Source organism: Phaenicophaeus curvirostris, chromosome 9, assembly GCF_032191515.1.
Source record: "Phaenicophaeus curvirostris isolate KB17595 chromosome 9, BPBGC_Pcur_1.0, whole genome shotgun sequence".
Classification (NCBI taxonomy): Eukaryota; Metazoa; Chordata; class Aves; order Cuculiformes; family Cuculidae; genus Phaenicophaeus; species Phaenicophaeus curvirostris.
Window position 1 is genome coordinate 23,539,540 of NC_091400.1, and position 18,650 is coordinate 23,558,189.

The 18,650-nt window shown below is 41.6% G+C and overlaps 1 protein-coding gene across 1 annotated transcript in view; it reads right to left on the minus strand.

Moving 5' to 3' along the window:
- ZCCHC24 (zinc finger CCHC-type containing 24) overlaps positions 1-18,650 on the minus strand; it is a 112,267-nt gene that overhangs the window by 8,276 nt on the left and 85,341 nt on the right. Inside the window, exon 3 of the mRNA XM_069863887.1 lies at positions 6,782-6,946. Within this exon, the coding sequence (XP_069719988.1) occupies positions 6,782-6,946 (165 nt within the window). The remainder of the gene's footprint in view (positions 1-6,781; positions 6,947-18,650) is intronic.

An 18,650-nucleotide genomic window follows, 5' to 3' on the forward strand; every position in this document is an offset into this window, starting at 1 on the left:
AGTTTATTTGGTCAGAAAATCTGCCTTTGCTACCACTTACTTCACCAACATCTTCCCACAAACTTTCTTCGATAATATGCATTACATGAATGTAGTTAAAGATGATGCTCAGGTTCAGGGGTCCAGGAGTTAATTTATGCTCCTCAATGGAGAAAGTGAGAGTTTTGAAATGCTACACTTAAAACAGGCTCTTTGAGTAGGCTCTGATTGCTTCTACATGCTAGCTGGTCTCTGATTAAAGAGAAAAAATACAGCAGTTATCATGTTTATTGATATAAGCCAGACTTTTTTTTAATATACAAGGCCTTGGGAATAATTTTTCCTGGAAATAGTGCAAAGGACATTGGGAATGCCTTGAAGTGCCAAGAGTTTTTGGATGGTTTTCAGAAACAATAGCTCTCGGTGGTTTGCTTTCCCCCTGTGTTGATTGAGCTCAGCTTTTTGGCCTGCAAAGCATTTTGATTTCAGAAATGTTATTGTTACCAGTGTGTTACGACACAGAGACTGGGGAGAGAGGGGTTACAAATGCAGGGAAGCAGGTTGCCAAGGGCCAGCTGGAAGGAATGGAGCTGAGCAGAGCCTGAGCTGTTTCTAGTGAGGCAGTGGAGGGCTGAGGCTTTGAAACTGGTTGTGAGCTTGTGCGGTTTGTGTTCCAAAACCACTTCAACTTTTGCATAAAATGAAGGCCCAGCTTATCTCTGTTTGCTGTTTTCCCTTTGTGGGTTTCTTGTAAGGCAAAACCCCATTCAAACACCCTGAGGAGCAACTGTTCTGCTATTTGGCTTTTAGTAACTGTTGAGAACTTTAATAACCTTACACCCTTGCGACCTTTCTTACACCATGCTGACAGAGTAGGGTGTTAAAGAGCCAAAGAGCTGTGTCTTCATTAGGGCTGGACTTGCTTGGCACAGGCTGACCTTGGGCAATTCTCACCAGCTTTGGCGTGATGGAAGCAGGGGTTAAGGAGGAGATGCTGGTGCAAGAGGGGTGTGACATGAGGGGGTCGCCTGAATTATGCAGGAGATCTGAATAGCTGAGAAGACTGCAAGAGTTCGGTGGTGCTGCTGCTGAGATGTTGGTAGCATGACAACTCAGCCTTGTACCTGGAGAGGGTATGGAAAAGGGTGCAGGCTATTTTGCTGGAAAAATAAATCCTTTACTTAGGATGAGGTGAAATGGATCTTGTAAGATAACAGCGAAATCCTACTATGTTTCTCTAGTAAAGGTAGACTTTTTTCCATTAATTGAAGAGCTTAAATATAATGCTTCAGTTTTCATTGTCTTTTTAAAATGTAAGTAGCCAAGATTTGGCAGTTCATATTTTCAGTAAAAACTACAAGAATAGGCACTCTCACATTTTTCATTTTTGGCTTCTTTCTTTTTCTCCTAGTAGTTGCTGGGTGGAAATAATCTTGTGCAACTCCACCAGGAAAGCATTTGGTAGCAGTGACTAAAGCTGATGCCTTGGGGGAATGAAGCTGAAATAAATTTATATAGCAATTCCTGTCCTGCAAATTAACTTTTGATTGTGAACTATTACTGTCCCAGTCTACATGTACCGAATGAACTCGCATTCCCCACAAATCAAAGACCCCAAACCTTCAAAATAAAAGCTCACCCCTATGAAGTGTTAGGTGTCAGAGAAAACATCACTAAAGCATCCTTGAGGAAAATGTCTGCTAAGCAGTAGAATGGAATGTGACTGCTTATGTTTGTATTAAAGACTTGAATTTTTTTGCTGTTGAATGGAACAGTTTGATTGCACCACTGATGGATAAAGGATCACATCAAAATTGAAATGTGGAAAAAAACCCACTTAAACACTTATCTGCACTCATTACCTCAGGTCTTAATGGAGCAAATGAAATGATTAAATGACTGATTAGATATGTGAATAGAAATGGATCTACAACTATAGCTGGCAGGATAATTGTTGTTAATAGTCCTAAGGAGCTATAAGCTATGCTTTCATCAATACGTATGTGCTATCATGCATTTGTTAATTTTTAGTCCAAGAATTATGCACCAGGGAAAAACATGATGCAATGTGCGTTCTTCAGCAGTAGACCCTCTGCTATTTGTCTGCCCTGGGGGAATGGGGACGCTGGAAGCCCTCAGTTGTTGCTGCAGATCTGAGACAGTGGTAAGATGGTTACAGATCAGAGGCATGATGCTCAGAGAGCGCAATGGGCCTCTGTCAGCAATGTGTGTCTGGGAGGAGCTAGGAATGAATGGTAACTGCCTCAGTTAAATGGTCAAAACCTCTTCAGGAGTTTAGAGAAGCAGCAGTCCGGAGTGATCTGTATTCCCACTCCTGAAGCACACAAGTATGGGCACAATGAGGAGGGTTTATTAAATCTAAAGAGACAAAAGATGGTACTTGTTGGCCTGAAACTGTTAAAGTTTATTGGACTTTAGTGATCAGACCCATCTCTCTCCGTACTGAGAGAAGAGGTGGCTGTGCATGCATCTGAGTACAGGAATTGTGATGAGCCCACTGCATTGCCCATGGAAGTAATAGTTTGGATGTTCTGAAGAACTTATTTACATACCAAATTATTTCCAGTCCAACAGTAAATTCCTGACAGCTGGAAGAAAATGGTGTCCAAGAGGACAAGTCGGTCACCAGATGGCTGGTTCTGCACCAGTGCAACAGCTGTCATCACAAACAGCACTAGAGTTAGCCACAAAGTCAGAGAAGAAGCCTTGATAAGCAGCCAGCCAGGAAGCAACCACAGGTGCAGATGTTGCTGCTGTAGCAGGAAGGGGAAAAAAATGAGAATTCAAAGCTTGGCATCTGGGCTGTTATAGTGCCAAGAGTGCCGGTCAGTGGCTGTAAGGACTGGCCCTGTTGCTGGAACGGGATAGAAGGAGCATAAACAACTACAAACCCCAAATTCCTTGGAAGAATAAGTGGTGAGTTTAAGTCCCATCTGAGCCTTATGTTTAAAGCAGCTAAAGTGACTGCCCAGGAAATGGCTTTTGGAATAGCCATAGAGCAGCTTTGTCAGGGTAGTTCTTTGGCCTCTGACTCCTCAAAAAGCCTTGAGCTCAACTGGCCTCCAGTTTTTGCCCCGTGTCCTGTGGACTCCTGTTAGCACTCCCACAGGGAGGTTTACTACTTGAGGGATGTGGTGGAAATGCAAAAGAAGAAAGATGGTGGCACAAATTAATCACAAACCCAAAAATGCACACAGAGCTTCCTTGGCACAAGGAGCAGCTTTGCAGTTCAGGTGAGAGCCACCTGATTCCCCATTCTTGATAAGCTGGGGAATGAATGGCAACAGCCCTGCTATCAGGCTCTTGCGCTGTTTCTTGTAATTCATGCTGCGTCATCTCCCTTAAATGCAGGGGTTTAGAGCTGTATTTATAGAGTACTTTGAAATATATACACAGCTGTAAAATTGCTGAGAAGACTTTTCCTGCCCCAGAGAGATTAAAAGCTCGTTCTCGCAGATAGGGTATGTAGAATAAGAGCACAGGGCTGAATTGAGATGTTCCTTGTGGGGAATTGGCAAGTGATCGTTTCCTGGAGTCAAACTAGCCTCCAGGAACAAAGAGCAGGTGGCAGGGAAGTGTGGCTGCTCTCCTCTCCAGGGACCCACTAAAGGAAGGTATGCATAGGAAATTGAGATTTGAGTGTAGCTGCACAAGTTATTCACAGATGTAGCACGTGTGATTAGATGGCTCTCCCAGAACTATTCAGAGTGGAGATCATCTTCAGGATTCTGATATTATTGCCTGAATCAGTTCCATGGGAGTATTCAGGCATGGGCAAGCCCTACAAGACTGAAAAGTCTGAAGACTGAGAAAAGTAACTGGGGAAGATGAGAGACAGAGATAAGGACTGGAGAAAAGGCTATGCCTAGATAATTGAAAATAAACACCTGATTCAATATAATGAATGTCAATCCTGAAAGTAAGGTATGGTTGACTTGGTGATTTCAAAGGTCTTTTCCAACCTAGATATTCTAGTATTTCATTTCTTTCTCTCAAATTGGACAAAAGCATCCTAATATCCAGTATGCACGATGAGGTAGAAATGCATGTGGTTCTAGTTCGGCTATTGAATAGTTCATCTGTTTAGTGAGAAACTGAGGGAATGCAGAGACACTTGGTGATGCCAGAGGGTGGAAAAGTATCCATAACAGTGCTTGCTGTGTCTTGTCCTACATCCTCCCCTTCCTCTAACTGTCCTCTGCTGCCCAGAATCAGATGTGGAATAGGGAAGTTTGATGTGATCTGTTTTTTTTTTTTCATTCTGTATACACTACCATGAATGGAGATGTTTATAACATGCCCTAACCAGGGAAATGCGACATTTGCCTGGTTTTATATATGGTTTGAGTTTTTTCAGTTAAGCAGTTTCTGTAGTTTTGGAAGCTCTTGTAACTTGGCTGCTTAATGTTGAGTAACCAGCAGCAATTTGCATCTGCTCATGAAATGACCCTTCATTTTTTAAATGATCATAGGATTGTTAAGGTTAGAAAAGACCTCTAAGATCATCTGGTCCAACTGTCAATCCAACACCACTGTGCCTACTACACCATGTCCCAAAGTGCCACATCTGCACACTTTTTGAACACTTTCATGGATGGAGACTCTTACCACATCCCTGGGCAGCTTCTTCCAGTGTTTCACCTCTCTTTTGGTAAAGAATTTTTTCATAATATCCAATCTAAACCTCCCCTGGTGCAACTTGAGGCCAATCTCCTCTCATCCTATCACTTTTTGCTTAGGAGAAGAGATGCGTTCAAGATAACACTGGGGGGGGGGCAAATGCTTGCTGAAACTCAGAAGTGCATAGGAACTCAAACATAAATGAGGATTCTCCTATGGTAGATGCCAATAAAGTAACCAAAAACTGAAGAATAAATAGGAAATACATACAGAGAATGTTTAGGTGGTGTAGCAGTGCTAATTAAAAAAAATACTAAAGCAATTTTATGTGCATAATAAGATTTTTTTTTGTTTTGTGCTTTAAATCTCAAACCAGAAATATTTAACTTTTCACTAAATATCTTTCACTGTGCTTTATCAAAATCTAATTATTGGCCTAAGAGTAGTGGTGACTGGGGAGAGCGTATTTTCCAGAATAACATCACACAGATAAATGTTTAGACAGTCTGGTGTGGAGCTGGATGCTTGGACAAAAAACATGTATGGGTTAGTGAACGCTAGGCTCTGTCAAGAAGCAGCGCTGACCTCATGCAGCCTAAGTTAGTGTGTTCTCGCTGCTGGCTCTGCATGAACTGATGCTGTTTGCTTTACTGTCTGGCTATTACTGGTATGTTTAATCAGAAGCAGCACAGGATACCTCTGTAAGAATGAAAAAGAATAGAAAGAAGGATGATAGTAACTCTGAGAAATAAAACCTGATGGAAGTGAGGAAGGGATGACAAATGGGATGTAAAATCTTTCCCCTTGAGGTTTGAAGTTATTTTTAACTGCAAGCCTAGGTGAAATGTACTCGTCTTGAAGATCTCAAATACCTTCAATACCTGCTGGTGGGACATGAACCCATGGATAGATAAGAGCAAAGCTCTTCCACATCCTTAGTTATGGTGTCCTTAGGGAATGACATGGAAATGGTGATGGGTGTCAGATGTGAAAACCTGCACTGCATGCACTGTGTTAATGCCTTGGAAAACACCATGTACATGACTCTAAGGCAAGCACAGATTACAGAAGACCTGTAGTCTACAACTCTTCCGCAGTGTGTCTTTGATTTCAGTACTACTGCACAGATTAGACTTCTCTAGCTTTGGCATGAGGGGCAATGCTTGCCAAGGAATTACTTGCAAGCCTTCTCTACTGCAAAACAGGCATATTCCCAAATCTATAATGCCTCTGGTATAGTGTGGATGGGATACCTTTCAAGCTATTGCTTCTGACGCTTGGAACAGTAACATAAATGATGGAAAGAATTTAGGAGAATGAGGTAAATATTTATAAACTTGTGTTATAAATCAGTGGTCTTGTCATTTCTTTCACCCCGAACACTGTACTTCCATGCATGTGATAAATGACTTCATTGCTCAGCTTGGATTTTGGTGCAGTTGTCTACACAAGCTGTCTAAACAGAGGCAAGGAACCAGAGACCTTGGAAGCTTTGAGACTGTCTCATGTAAGCTGGGAAAAGAAAATTGCTTAGCTTTCCTTCCATATATGTGATTCCACAGAAAATGAAGTCTTTGCTGCTTCTTACTTGCAATACAGTTTCCAGTCACAGTTTTGACAAGGAAATTAGACTGTGGTTTCTAAAGATGGCTTTGTTTTCAGGTTTGGAATCAGTGTGGCATTAGCCCAGAGGAAGGGGAATGGATCAGACCATCTCAACTGGCTGAAAGAAACAAGCATATTCACTGTCTCAGCCAGGGAATTGTAGAAGTTTGTTGCAAAACTTCACTGACAACGGTGGAATGAAACACTAAATTGGTGTAAATATGAAGGGAATCAAAAGAACTAGGAGGCCTGTTGCTATTGCTGAACTTGTTTTACTCCATCTCAGATTATAAGGCCCCACACTCTGTTTCTATGACAAAGGCAAGTGAAGATTTTATTTTGGAGGCCTTTTTACTGAAAGATAGAAAGATAAGAATTTTGCAATTCTGATAACAGTAGTCTAGGTTTCTAGGACTAGAACAGCATCTCATCTGCAGAACAGTTGTGTGGTGTGTTGTGGTCTACGTCAGGTCCTGTTGAAGTCTTACCCATGCTTTACAAAGTCAGGAGTATTCCTAGTTCCAAGCCTGTATGCTAGGAGGTCTGCACCTCTTACCTGTTTGTGAGGATAAACATTAATGTGGCACTTGATACATTCTTGTCCCATATTAGCCCAGGAGTTTCCACTCATCCATTTTCTCTTGCACTTGGGGCATTTATATTCACCGAAGCAACGTTTCTTGCCCTGGTATGGAGTCAGACCTTCTCCTTTTGGACGAGCCTGCAAAACAAAGAAGTAGCAACGAATGACCAAAAAGGGGTGTGAGGGAATAGCAGGTGGTTTTTGTTTCATCTGGAAACTTTGGGCAGAAGATACTGGGGGCAGACATGGAGGAAATACCCACTTAGCAAAGAGAACATATGCTGAAGATTGAGTTGTAAGTTTGTAGAGTTACTTCTGAGAGAAGTATTCAAAAGATCACAAAGACTTGCTACGCTTGTGACACTGAACGGAGTATTTAGAAATATGGAAGTGTGCTTTCTGCAATTAATAGTTTTGATATCAATTTCACTATAAGATCATCTTTTGAGTATGTGTTGCTAGCATTACATTTAGCATCTTGAGAAGAAGCTTGCTGGTGAAGGACTGTTTCTTCACTAGAACCTATCATTAGGAGAGCTCTTTTAAAACATTAGCTTTGGACAGCCTTTAAACAATGAAACATTGGCAATCCATTAGTATGTGGATATATGGTACTATTACATATAAGAGCATAAACTGGGGCTGAGCATGAAGGGAAGGCATGTTTTTGAGTGGAAACTATTAATCTAACAAACTTCAGGTTTTTTTTGTTTTTTTTCTCTTGGTAAACAACATGTCACTGATTTCTGCCTTTTGAAGGAAATGGGAAGGGATTCCCAAATATAATGTGCAGTTGTAATGTTTCAGGAGCTTGTCCTATTTCTCAGTATGTAGGTCCAAATAACTTTCTATGTGAAAACATGGGTTGAAAAAGCAGGTGGTTGGCAGAAGACCTGAGCTTGGCAGGAGCTCTGGGACTTGAGCTCCCATGGCTGATGGAGATGGTATATGCTGTTACCACCAGGGTTATATGTGGGATTAAGTGGGAAAGGAACACTGAGTGCACTCCACTCTGTGCATGCTGGCAGGTGGAAGAGTAGCAGAAGGAACCCAAACCTACTCTATTTTTTTTTCTTCCTGTAGAGTCAATAAACAACATTCTCTTTTTCATGCTTATTCCTCAGCGTAGCACTGCCCTTAAAAGTATCAGATGCAGTAGCAATCTCTGTTGCAAACAGGCAAGCATCTGCTTCATAGAATCATAGAATGGTTTGAGTTGGAAGGGACCTTAAAGAGCATGTAATTCCAGTCCCCCTGCCATGGGCAGGGACACCTCCCACTAGATCAGGTTGCCCAACCCATTCCAGTGCCTCACCACCCTCATTGTGAAGAATTTCCTCCTTATGTCTAGTCTAAATCTTCCCCTCTCCAGTTTATAGGCATTTCCCTTTGTCCTGTCACTACGTGCCTTTATAAAAAGTTTCTCCTGAGCTTTCTTGTACACTCTGTTCAGGTACTGGAAGGTTGCTAAAAGGTCTCCTTGGAGCCTTCTCTGGGCTGAACAAGCCCAACTCTCTTAGCCTGTCCTCGTATGGGAGGTGCTCCAGACCTCTGAGCATCTTTGTAGCCCTCCTCTGGACCCATTCCAGCAGCTCCATATTTTTCTTATGTTGAGGGTTCCAGAACCAGACACAATACTCCAGATGAGGTCTCACAAGAGTGGAACAGATGGGCAGAATCACCTCCCTCAACATGCTGGTCACGCTTCTTTTGATGCAGCCCAGGATATGTTTAGCCTTCTGGGCTGCAAAGAGCGCCTTACTGGCTCATGTCAAGTTTCTCATCAACCAGCATCCCAAGTCCCTCTCAGCAGAGCTGCTCTCAATCATGTCATCCCCCATCCTGTACTGAAACTGTGGATTGCCCTGACCCAGGTGTAGGACCTTGCACTTGGCCTTGTTGAATCTCATGAGGTTCACGCAGGCCCGCTTCTCTAGCTTGTCTGGGTCCCTCTGGATGACATCCTGTCCTTCTGGTGTGACAACTGCACCATGCAGCTTAGTGTCATCTGCAAACTTGATGCTCACGCTGACAAACCACTATAAATATTCTGGTTCATAGCAGAGATGAAGCTGCCACTAGGACACACATTTATAGACGTACTGCATAGAAGATAAAAATGTTCATTTGTGTAGTGAGAAACATTTGGACTTCCATGACTAAATAAATGCTGGCAGACACCCAGAATGTAGTCCTCTGATCCATGGTGTCTCTTGATAAGGATTGGAGATAGTAATTGACTGTTGGGCAGGAAAATGTCAATTTATGGAGACATACTTATTCTGGACACTTAATTTGGCTCTGCCTCTGAGGAATTTCTATCACAACTCAAGTCAGTATGAGGAGGAGCCACCTGGTCTCTTCGTTTAGAAATTCTCATGGAACTGAATAGGAGTCCTGTGTGCTGAGAGCTCCCATGACTGAGAGATGTTTCCCCTCCTCCTGAGGTGTCAGATTGCTCTATTTGTAGCTTCGGTTTGAGCTGTGTTACTGAACAGAAGACAAGTTATTTCTGCTTCTCAGTTTCAGTGAACTTGAACTCCTTGTGCAGTCAGACCTGGAAATGCAGTTTCATTGCTTCTAGTAAGAAGCAATCCTTTCAGAAAACATGCAGGTCACAGAGTGCATTATTTCCAAAAGCAATAGCGCTGACTTTGGAGACAGAGCATGACTGAGAAGTCTTGTAAATGTTTACAAACAGTATTTCAACATAACACTCCCACAGCAATATGTTATACCAACCATAAAGAGCATTTAAACAGTGCCTTGAAGTCTTCTGCCCTCACAAATGCATGGGAGGGGATGGAGGATGCCAGTCAGTCAGTTGTCTCTGTGTACGCCTGGCATCAGAAATGGAGGCTTTCCAAATCATAAGCTACCTTGAAAATTTGGCCCTTCCAGTTTTCTCAGTAAATCGGAAGCAGAACCAGGAAAAGAATGTAGCAGCCCTGACTCCGGCAGCAATTTCCTGTTATTATTGCTAGACTAAACCTCTGATTTATTTTTATTTTAGGTTTTTGGCAGTCACAGTTCCCACCTCAGTAAGTGACTTTAATTAGTTTGATGACAATGCTACAACATTCTCAGTAGGTGTTTTGCTATTCTGCTTTATGGATGTTTATACTTTGCCCTAACAGATTTAATTTTCCTGTCTATATCTTCAGTTTCCCAAACAATGCTCCAGAGGGGGTTCAGATTCTCAAACAAGTTCATTTTCTCTAGTGAGAAAGATCATTAGGAAGCACTGACAGCAGCAAAGGCAAATCTCCAACTCCCTCCACCCTTGAGGTCCAAGCAAAACATAAATCTGACAGTATTTGGTGGAAGGTAAAAGCTCAGTGAGATAAACAAATGGCCTGAGAGGCCTGAGGCTGCATGTTTTTTGGTGGGATTTTTTTGGTGTGTTTTTTGTCTGGAGCTTCAGCAGCAGCACAGTTAAATTGCATAAACATTTCCAAGAAACAGCCTGCTCCTTGGCGCAGATGCAGCCAGCCCTGCCTGGCAGGGTGCTCAGGCGCCCAGTTCCTCTGTGACAGAGGTGTCTCAGTTTTCATTCAGCTGGAGAACTGTTTTCATCAAAGGTTTTTGTTTTTTTTTTTTTGTTTTGTTTTTGTTTTTGTTTTTTTTTTAACTAAGTGCCAAAAAAAGAGCAAGTGGGCACTTTTTGTCTTTTGGGATTAACTAAAAGACTCTCATTTTACAAAATGTGGGATTTACTTTGTTTAAACTGTTAACCTCTCATTCCCTCCTCACCCCAGCTCAATTTGAATGGTGATTAACAGCAAACCTTGGTTGGTGTTTAGGTCCTGCAGTTCCCTCATTGGGCACTATCTTTTCGTACTGTTTCTGCAGAGAGGGTTTTATGTTCCGACTTAAAATGGCAAAGTTACACACCCATTCATAGTCGCAAACCATTTTGTTGTTACATGTTAATGTACATTGTCCTGTTGCTTTCACACGCTGGTAGTCTTTGGCCTGGTTTCTACCTTTGGCTGACAAAACATGGTGGAACATCTCTCTTGCCATATTTGAAATAATAGTCAAATTAGACTACAAACCATAACATGGACAAGATATTTACACTTTCAGCTCTTTTTTTTGTCTGGGAGTTGACAATTTTATGCTTTAAATGATGATTTGACAGCTTTGTTCTGTAAAACTGAATCTCCCAGCATCTTCCTGCTATGTTATTGTTTGGCTCTCCAACAGCTATACAGATGTTCGTTCACACATTGTGAAGGTTATTTAATGCACCCAGGATGGCTAGGCCTTTGGAGAGCATCAAAAGCACACAGATTTTTCCAAAAGGAATAGAAACTAGCCATTTTCATAGAATGGTTTGGGTCAGAGTGGACCTTAAAGATCATCCAGTTCCAAACCCCCTGCCATGCACAGGGACACCTGCCATTCGATCAGGCTGCTGAAAGCTTCATCCAACCTGGCCTTGAGCACCTCCAGGGATGGGGCAGCCACAACTTCTCTGGGCAACCTGTGCCAGTGCCTCACCACCCTTCCAATGCTATGTTACTGTTTGACTTTCCAACAGCTATTTGTATGTTCATTCTAACTTTTCAAAGGTTCTGACACACCTGGACAGGTAGGTGTTTGGGGATGATTGAAGCCGAACAGACTTTTCAGGAAGGACCAGAAGCTAGGCATTACTTGAAATATGTCTCAATGTCCAGATCTGGGCCTACAAAACAGGTTCTTGGTGCTGCTTTGACTTTGGAAATCAGCAGAAGATTTGAAGAATGAAGAGCCTTCCTTTTCCCTAGGTACCCCTGGGCTGAGGGTTGTGGTGGCTCAGAGCCCTTTAATCCTTGTGGTCCTCAGGAACGAGCTGAAGCCAGCCTTGGACTGGTGGGATTAGCGCTGAGGCTGAAGGGGACTCCCTCTGGCCTTGAATTGAGGAATCAGCCCAGACTCTGCAAAAGCCCTCGCTGGCCTCTCTGTCCACTAGCAGGTAGCCAAGTGAAAGGCCCTTGCCCTCTGATTCATAAGGCAGCAGCAATACATCACTTCGGTCTTCTAGAAGAGCACTAAGACACATGAAATCATGTCAGGTTTACCTAACCAGGGCACTTGTTTGCCTCAGCTAGGTTCAACATGCATTCAAAGCCAGTATTTTTTCGTGTGGCACAGCAATGAAAATGACATCAATATTCCATCCTCCACCGACACCCAGCTGCCTCTATTTTTCATCTTCACCCTTTCTACATCCAAAACCACAAACTGGCCATCATAAGATTTTAGAAGTGTTTAAGTTGAGCTTTTCTACTGGTAACCAGCCAGCCAGGCTCTCACAACCTATTGGATTGTGCATCTCATGAAGGAATTTGCCAAATCACTTGGCAGTGACAGGCATAATAAAGGACTCTTTGCTTTCCCCAGACAATTCTCTCAAAGTATCAGTTTGCAGAGTCAGCAAAAACAAGACAATCCCTCCCCCTCCTTGTCCTACTTAAAACGAGATTTGTTATAAACAACAACAGGCAGAGAGTTCCCTTCAAGTGAAATGCAGAGAAACAGATTTAGTGCCCTTCACCTCATCTTCCCCTAAATTTGTGTTACCCAGCTGAAAAATGTAAAACACTGGGATGATGAAGTGAGCATGACACTTGTTGGTAGATTCCCTTCCTAGAAGAACTCTGGAAGGGTCTGCTTCATTAAATAAAGCAGAAAAGCAATAGTGGCAAACATCAACTTGATGTACTGACTGGCTCCTAAGTGGTTTGAGGGAGTGGGAGACCCAGAGTTGAATTTTGAAATGTAAACCTTATGACCCTCTCAACTGTAGAGACAACATAAGTAGGATATGGCATTAAAAACCCCACAATGTGCTACTCCCCCCTCCGTGCTACTCCATATGCATAGTTTTAAGAAAGACTGATATAATGATCACAAAGCATACTGCAAAAGAAAGTTTTAGGAGTGATTTGGCATACTAGGTTTCCTGGCACTTGAGTTCTGACTTTGCAGCAAGTTGTAGCGTGTTGGGAAATTCACTGAAATCCTCTGACCTTTCTCATCTGTGTATGCTGGGTAGAGAATGAGGAAGCATCTGTCATGCCAAAATGACGGATAAAAGAAAATCCTTAGTTTGGTCAACTTTTTCTCTTTATTCTTCCTGACTTTTGTATTCCTTTAAGCACAGGGTGTCCAGAGAAGTGGTGGCTGCCCTGTCCCTGAAGGAGTTCAAGGCCAGGCTGGATGAGACTTGGAGCAGCCTGATCCAGTGGGAGGTGACCCTGCCCATGGCAGGGGGGCTGGAACTGGATGATCTTTAAGGTCCCTTCTGACACAAACCTTTCTATGAAATCTGAGTATCGACACAATACATAAATATAGAAGGTTATCTGTTGAGGAAATAAGTTCTAACATAGCTGGTGTATTTTTCTTTGCCGTATGTGGTCAGTGTTGCTGGTGTGTGGTACTACTGATGTGTGATACTGGAGACTGCTAAGATATTTAAATGAGCTGTTGTTACATCTTTAATTAGTGCATGCAATATAGGAAGAACATCTAGGGGATACAGAAACCAAATTAATGCTCTGTTTCAGCCTTCTTGTCTCCTGTATAATTTGTGTGTTCATGATATGATGAGACCTCTTGATATGGGTAAGTTAAAGGAATGAGGGGGTAACTGTCAGAAAGCAGACTCTCAGTTACAGCATCACTATTAAAATACAACCTTCTGCTTGATATACTGAACAAAAGATATTGAGTTTCTAGATGCATTCTATATTCCAAACTAAGGATTTCTGACAAGCAAATTGTATCTGAGCCAGACATGGTTTGAAAAATGAAGAAAACCTGAAAACTTGTTTGCATAGCTTAACGGAGGAGGCCAGAACGTATTTAATTTGTCTGGGAGTTTAGGAGCTTTGTCTGTGACAAGGCCTAGGGCTACTTCAGCCTCTGACTGGAGAGTCTACTGCATGGCTTTTATTGCCAGGAATTCGAACCACTGCATTCGCAGAGACAGGCTCACTCCTCACTGCAGTTAAAGCCAATCAGTTGTTATTGCTCATCTGAAACCTATCGCACTTATGCCCCTAAAATCTGATTGAGGTGGGAGCTGTCATTATACCAATAATGAAACTATTACAGCCAGACATCTGGTAAGTTGGTAGGACTTCTTAGAACTTCTTCTCTAAAGTTGTGTGTGTTGTAGCCTTCCTGCTCGCTGCCATTGTGTTGGGATGGGGAAAAAGGTGACAACAAATTGCTGAAGCTGATGCCTGACCTTCCAAAGACATGCACAATTATCAGGGAGTGAGTCTTCTCTGTCTCTGTGCTCCACGGGTCACCATACACTGTGCTCTTGGTAGCTGTATATTCTACCACCTTAGGTGGACAATAATTTCACAGCAAAGCGTATACAGAAGCTTGCTTGTACATGCATTTTTCCCTTATTTCATCTTCATACAAGTAGCTCTACTGAGCATAAAGGTAGTTCTCTACTTTCTTGGTCCTGCAGCCAGTGTCTTTCTAGCAGGGTGGTGTTCAGAATGGAACACAGCTCTCCAGGAGCAGAGCATTAAGCACAACACAAGTTTGTGTAGTGCACAATGCAAAATAACAGTAGACTTCTTGTTTTGCTTGAACAGCTACCCTATATCTGCTGTTACAAAAACTTAAATTCCATAAGTCTTACTCTTTGGGAAACATTTAAAAGTATATTGGTTAAGCTGTGTCAATGAAATTTTATAGGCAAATCTTGAAATGGCAGAAGATGACAACTTTATCTTTGTCATTTCAATATATGAGTATGTATCTCTTGGTTACTTTGAAAAATCACAGTTGTCAACATATTGTGCATTAACAATAATGTTGATCTCGTTTCCACATTGGTAAAACAAAAGTAAAATTTGCCAGTATTTGTTACTAATAACCCACAGATGGTTTCTAATGATGATTAGAGCAATAGGCATGGTTGTCACTGACATGCTGATCAAAGTCTAGAAATCCAAGAAGCTGGCTTGGCAAACATTCTAACACTTACATAAAAATCTGTTTTTCCAGGTTTTTCAGAATCCTAGTCATGTTTTTTTGGAATAAAGGCTTTTCTTGTGCTACAAAATGCCTAGTTGACCTGATCATTGGAACCACGTTTGGGCCAAAGATAGATATAATACTCATTTCTGTGCTAAGTCAATTTATAGCATAATATTTGCAGAACTGCCAAATATTAATTACTATCTGTGTCAATTACTGAACACTGAATGCTCTGAGAAGTTGATAGCGTGGATTTCCTTCTTTGTGAATCCCAGTTGTCACTCCACAGCTTGTATCGAGAGAGAAAACATGTAAAAGCTCAGTACCATATGGTTTGAGAAAATAACTGTTGTTTAAATCATAATATGCTCTGTCTTCATAAAAAAAGATTTGGAGGTACTGACACAAGCCACCAGTATAACAAAAATATTTGGGTAGAAGGATAATGTCATGATGGGACTGGAGCTGAGCTTCCAACACCTGGAGTTTAGTATGTAGTCCTAACAGATTTCCCTTCAGACCTTATTCAGGTCACAGAATCAGACTGTACCTCAGCTTTTCATTTGCAGGAGAGGCCATTTTTCTGTTCCCTGACATTTCTTGGCATTCTTGTGGCAGTGTGTAGTCACTGTGGGCTACTTACGGCAATGTAGCTTGTGTAGCATAAAGGAACCTTGAACCTAATCTGAGTCATTTAGTGTTATTATAACAGACCAAGAAAATAACGCTCTCAAAACTTCTAATCAATCTTGTTCATGGAAGAAAATTTGGGTGCATAGTGTATTGCAAAGCAATGCATTCTTTTGGGATGAAGTTAGTTAGAGAAATCTTAACAGAAGGTGAAACGCCTCTTGTATTCACAATTCTTATGAACTTCAGATTTTATTTTTTCATTTTTGCTGAATGTTCATGTGAATTCTGTCTAGCTATATCATGTTATATATGGAGCAACAGGCAATGATCAAGTATTTAAGGTGTTTGGTAGACTTTCAGAACCACATTGCTCAGCTAACCCTATCCCAATCCTCTGTTAAGGAAAGCTGCAAATTTTCTTGGTTAACTGTACCTCAAAGACTGATTTTACTTGTCCGTGGCCTCAAGTTGTGCCGGGGAGGTTCAGACCAGGTATTGGGAATAATTTCTTCACTGGAAGGTTTATCAGGCACTGGCACAGGCTGCCCAGGGAAGTGGTTGAGTCACCATCCCTGGAGGTATTTAAAAGATGGGTAGATGAGGTGCTCAGGGATATAGTTTAGTAGTGGACAGGTACAGCTGGACTCTGTCTCTAAGGTGTTTTCCAACCTACCAATTCTATAATTCTCTATGATTCCATTATTTTTTTGCTTGCTAAATGACTGAAAGAACTCCCCAACTGACTACGTATACTTGTGACAAATCACAGCTTGAATGTTTGTTCCCTCAGGACTTTGAAAACAATAGAGTTACTTGAGCATATAAATAGCTGCCTAATGAATCTTATTTTAAAAATATTGCATAACTTAGCCTATCCCAGAACTGAAAATTTCAGGAACAGAGAGAGAATAGGTCCCTGCTCCTTATGCATGCAAAGATAACTGCTCAAATGTGAACCAAATGTTAACCCTTACAATGAAGGAAATGTACTGAAAAGAATTCTCTTAGGGGATTCTGCAGTGAAAACTGTTTCCAATGTGTTATTTATTGTGATATGAAGTAAAAAGGAGGATGAGGCTGGAAAGTGGGGATAGGTAGTGCATAAATGAACCTGGGTCTTAGCTGTAAAATTTAAGTATTCTATGTCATATAGGAAATAAGGATTTGCATATCAAATTTGGCATGTGGAAGAGTTAAAACTCTTGCCTGCTGGGATACAGTGAGGCACCACTTTACAGTGTTATAAGATCATATTCTTCCAAACAGCTTGAGAAAAAAGGAAGCGGTTGAAATCTTTCTTCCCTCTTCTCTGATACAAAATTGGCCATGCTGAATTAATTATGAAGAAACTAGGAATGTATTCATTTTAATAGTTTCCTGATGTGCGGACTCTTTTGTCCCTCTTAATCTGTTGCTTGAAAACATACAATGGCAATACTCTCCTCCTCTCTTCCTCTCCTTCTCGGGTACCACACTGTATTAAATATGTTGGCATTTTCTTCAGTAGTTAGAATGGGTGTTTTGGAGCAGTGAGGGTCATGCCCTTGCTATAATTGGGCATTACCTCTTCCAAGCTGAGGTCAAGACTCATATTTTTGGACCTGTTTAATTGGTCCACCTCAAATGGCTTCATGTGGGTTTTGTGTTTCTCCAAGGGCTAATGTGGCATAGCTGGGGCACTGCTCTAGTATGAGCTGACAGATCTGAAGATGACAATCTGTCTTTTAAACAGTCATGGGACCCTTCCAGAGGTGAAACAGGTAGGAATGCAGACAGATGTCACTGGAGGTCATTTTATTCCAAATCTAAGTGAGAGGCAGGTGCTGTTGAAGCCCTGTTCAAAATGTGGGATGTCGCCTTCTGCTTTATTGCTTTTCTGAGGTGTGCTTAGTAAAAGTCTCCACCTGAAAAGATGATCTGGACTGAATTATGATCAGCAGCAGATCCCCAATAGGTCCTGTGATGGCACTTCTTCCCTTATTGAGTACCCAGGCAAAGAAACTGCATGTTAAGCCTTTGTCCAGACTAGAATGGATCTGCCATTATTTGGTCAAAGCAAATTTTCAAAAGAGGATTTGGATCAGCGAATTTTCCAGTTTATGCAGTGATCATAGAGGTTGTTGCTTTTTGTTTTTGAGGATCTGAGACTTTTTTTTGCATCAAACTACACACATAATAGTTGTTGTCTCAACTACTTGTTAGTGAAAGCTGCATAGGAACTTCAATTGCAGACGTGGCAACTTGCAAAACATTAGCACTTACTCTTCATGAACTGCTGTAACTTAATCTAATGCTGGATGTAGCTTGATATAACTGTGATTTTATGGAGGGGAGTAGAGAAAGGGCCTGTATTAAATATAAAGAGGACTGTAGGCGCTGATGGGAGATAGCTTCCTCTGCTGCTCTGGAGGCTTTGTAAAATCCTGCTGTGTGACTGTCTGCGTCTTTTGGTCTCTTTATCCTTTTTCGTATCTGGCCCTGTTGTGACTTTCCTCCATGTCACATATCTGCTGGGAGAAACATCAACTTGGGTATCCGTTATTTTGTGTCATTCTTTAGAAACCAAGTCTGTTTATCTCCAGGGTTGTCAGGAGAGACAACTGCCTTATGCGAAGGTATGTTTTCCTCTGAGGCAGACTAGTTTGCAGGACTCAAATGGCATTAATGAGGCAATTAAAATAAATAATTTTATTTCAATTAGAAGCTTTGACATCATTTGTATATCTAAAAATAACAATAATTTCTCTGCCCAGTTTCCAAATGGAAATGACTTCATCTCAAAGCATTATCTGTTTTTCTTCTATCCTAACAATTTGTAGTCCACTGCATTGTTAACCTGATAGAAGAGATATTTTAATATCCTTAATTAAAAAAGACATTTTTATGAAACATACCAAGTTCTGTTGCACTTTCCTGAATGCTCTCTGCCCTGGGCTTTGATAATGGCCAAAGGACAAACGCTCTGCTCTCTGCAGGGTGGGTGAGGGAGGATGCAGAGGAAGGTGTTGCATGGGGAGGCTGAGAATACGTGGAGTGAGGTGGAGCAGGAGGCAAAGCAAAGAGTATATTAATTCAATGCAACTGCACAATGCGGCGTTACCACTCAGGAAACTGCTTGTTTTGCTCTGACTTGACTTTATGCTGCTTGTTGCACTCTCTGGACCGACACACTTTTCTTGCTCCTTTCGTATGTGTATGAATCATAATGATG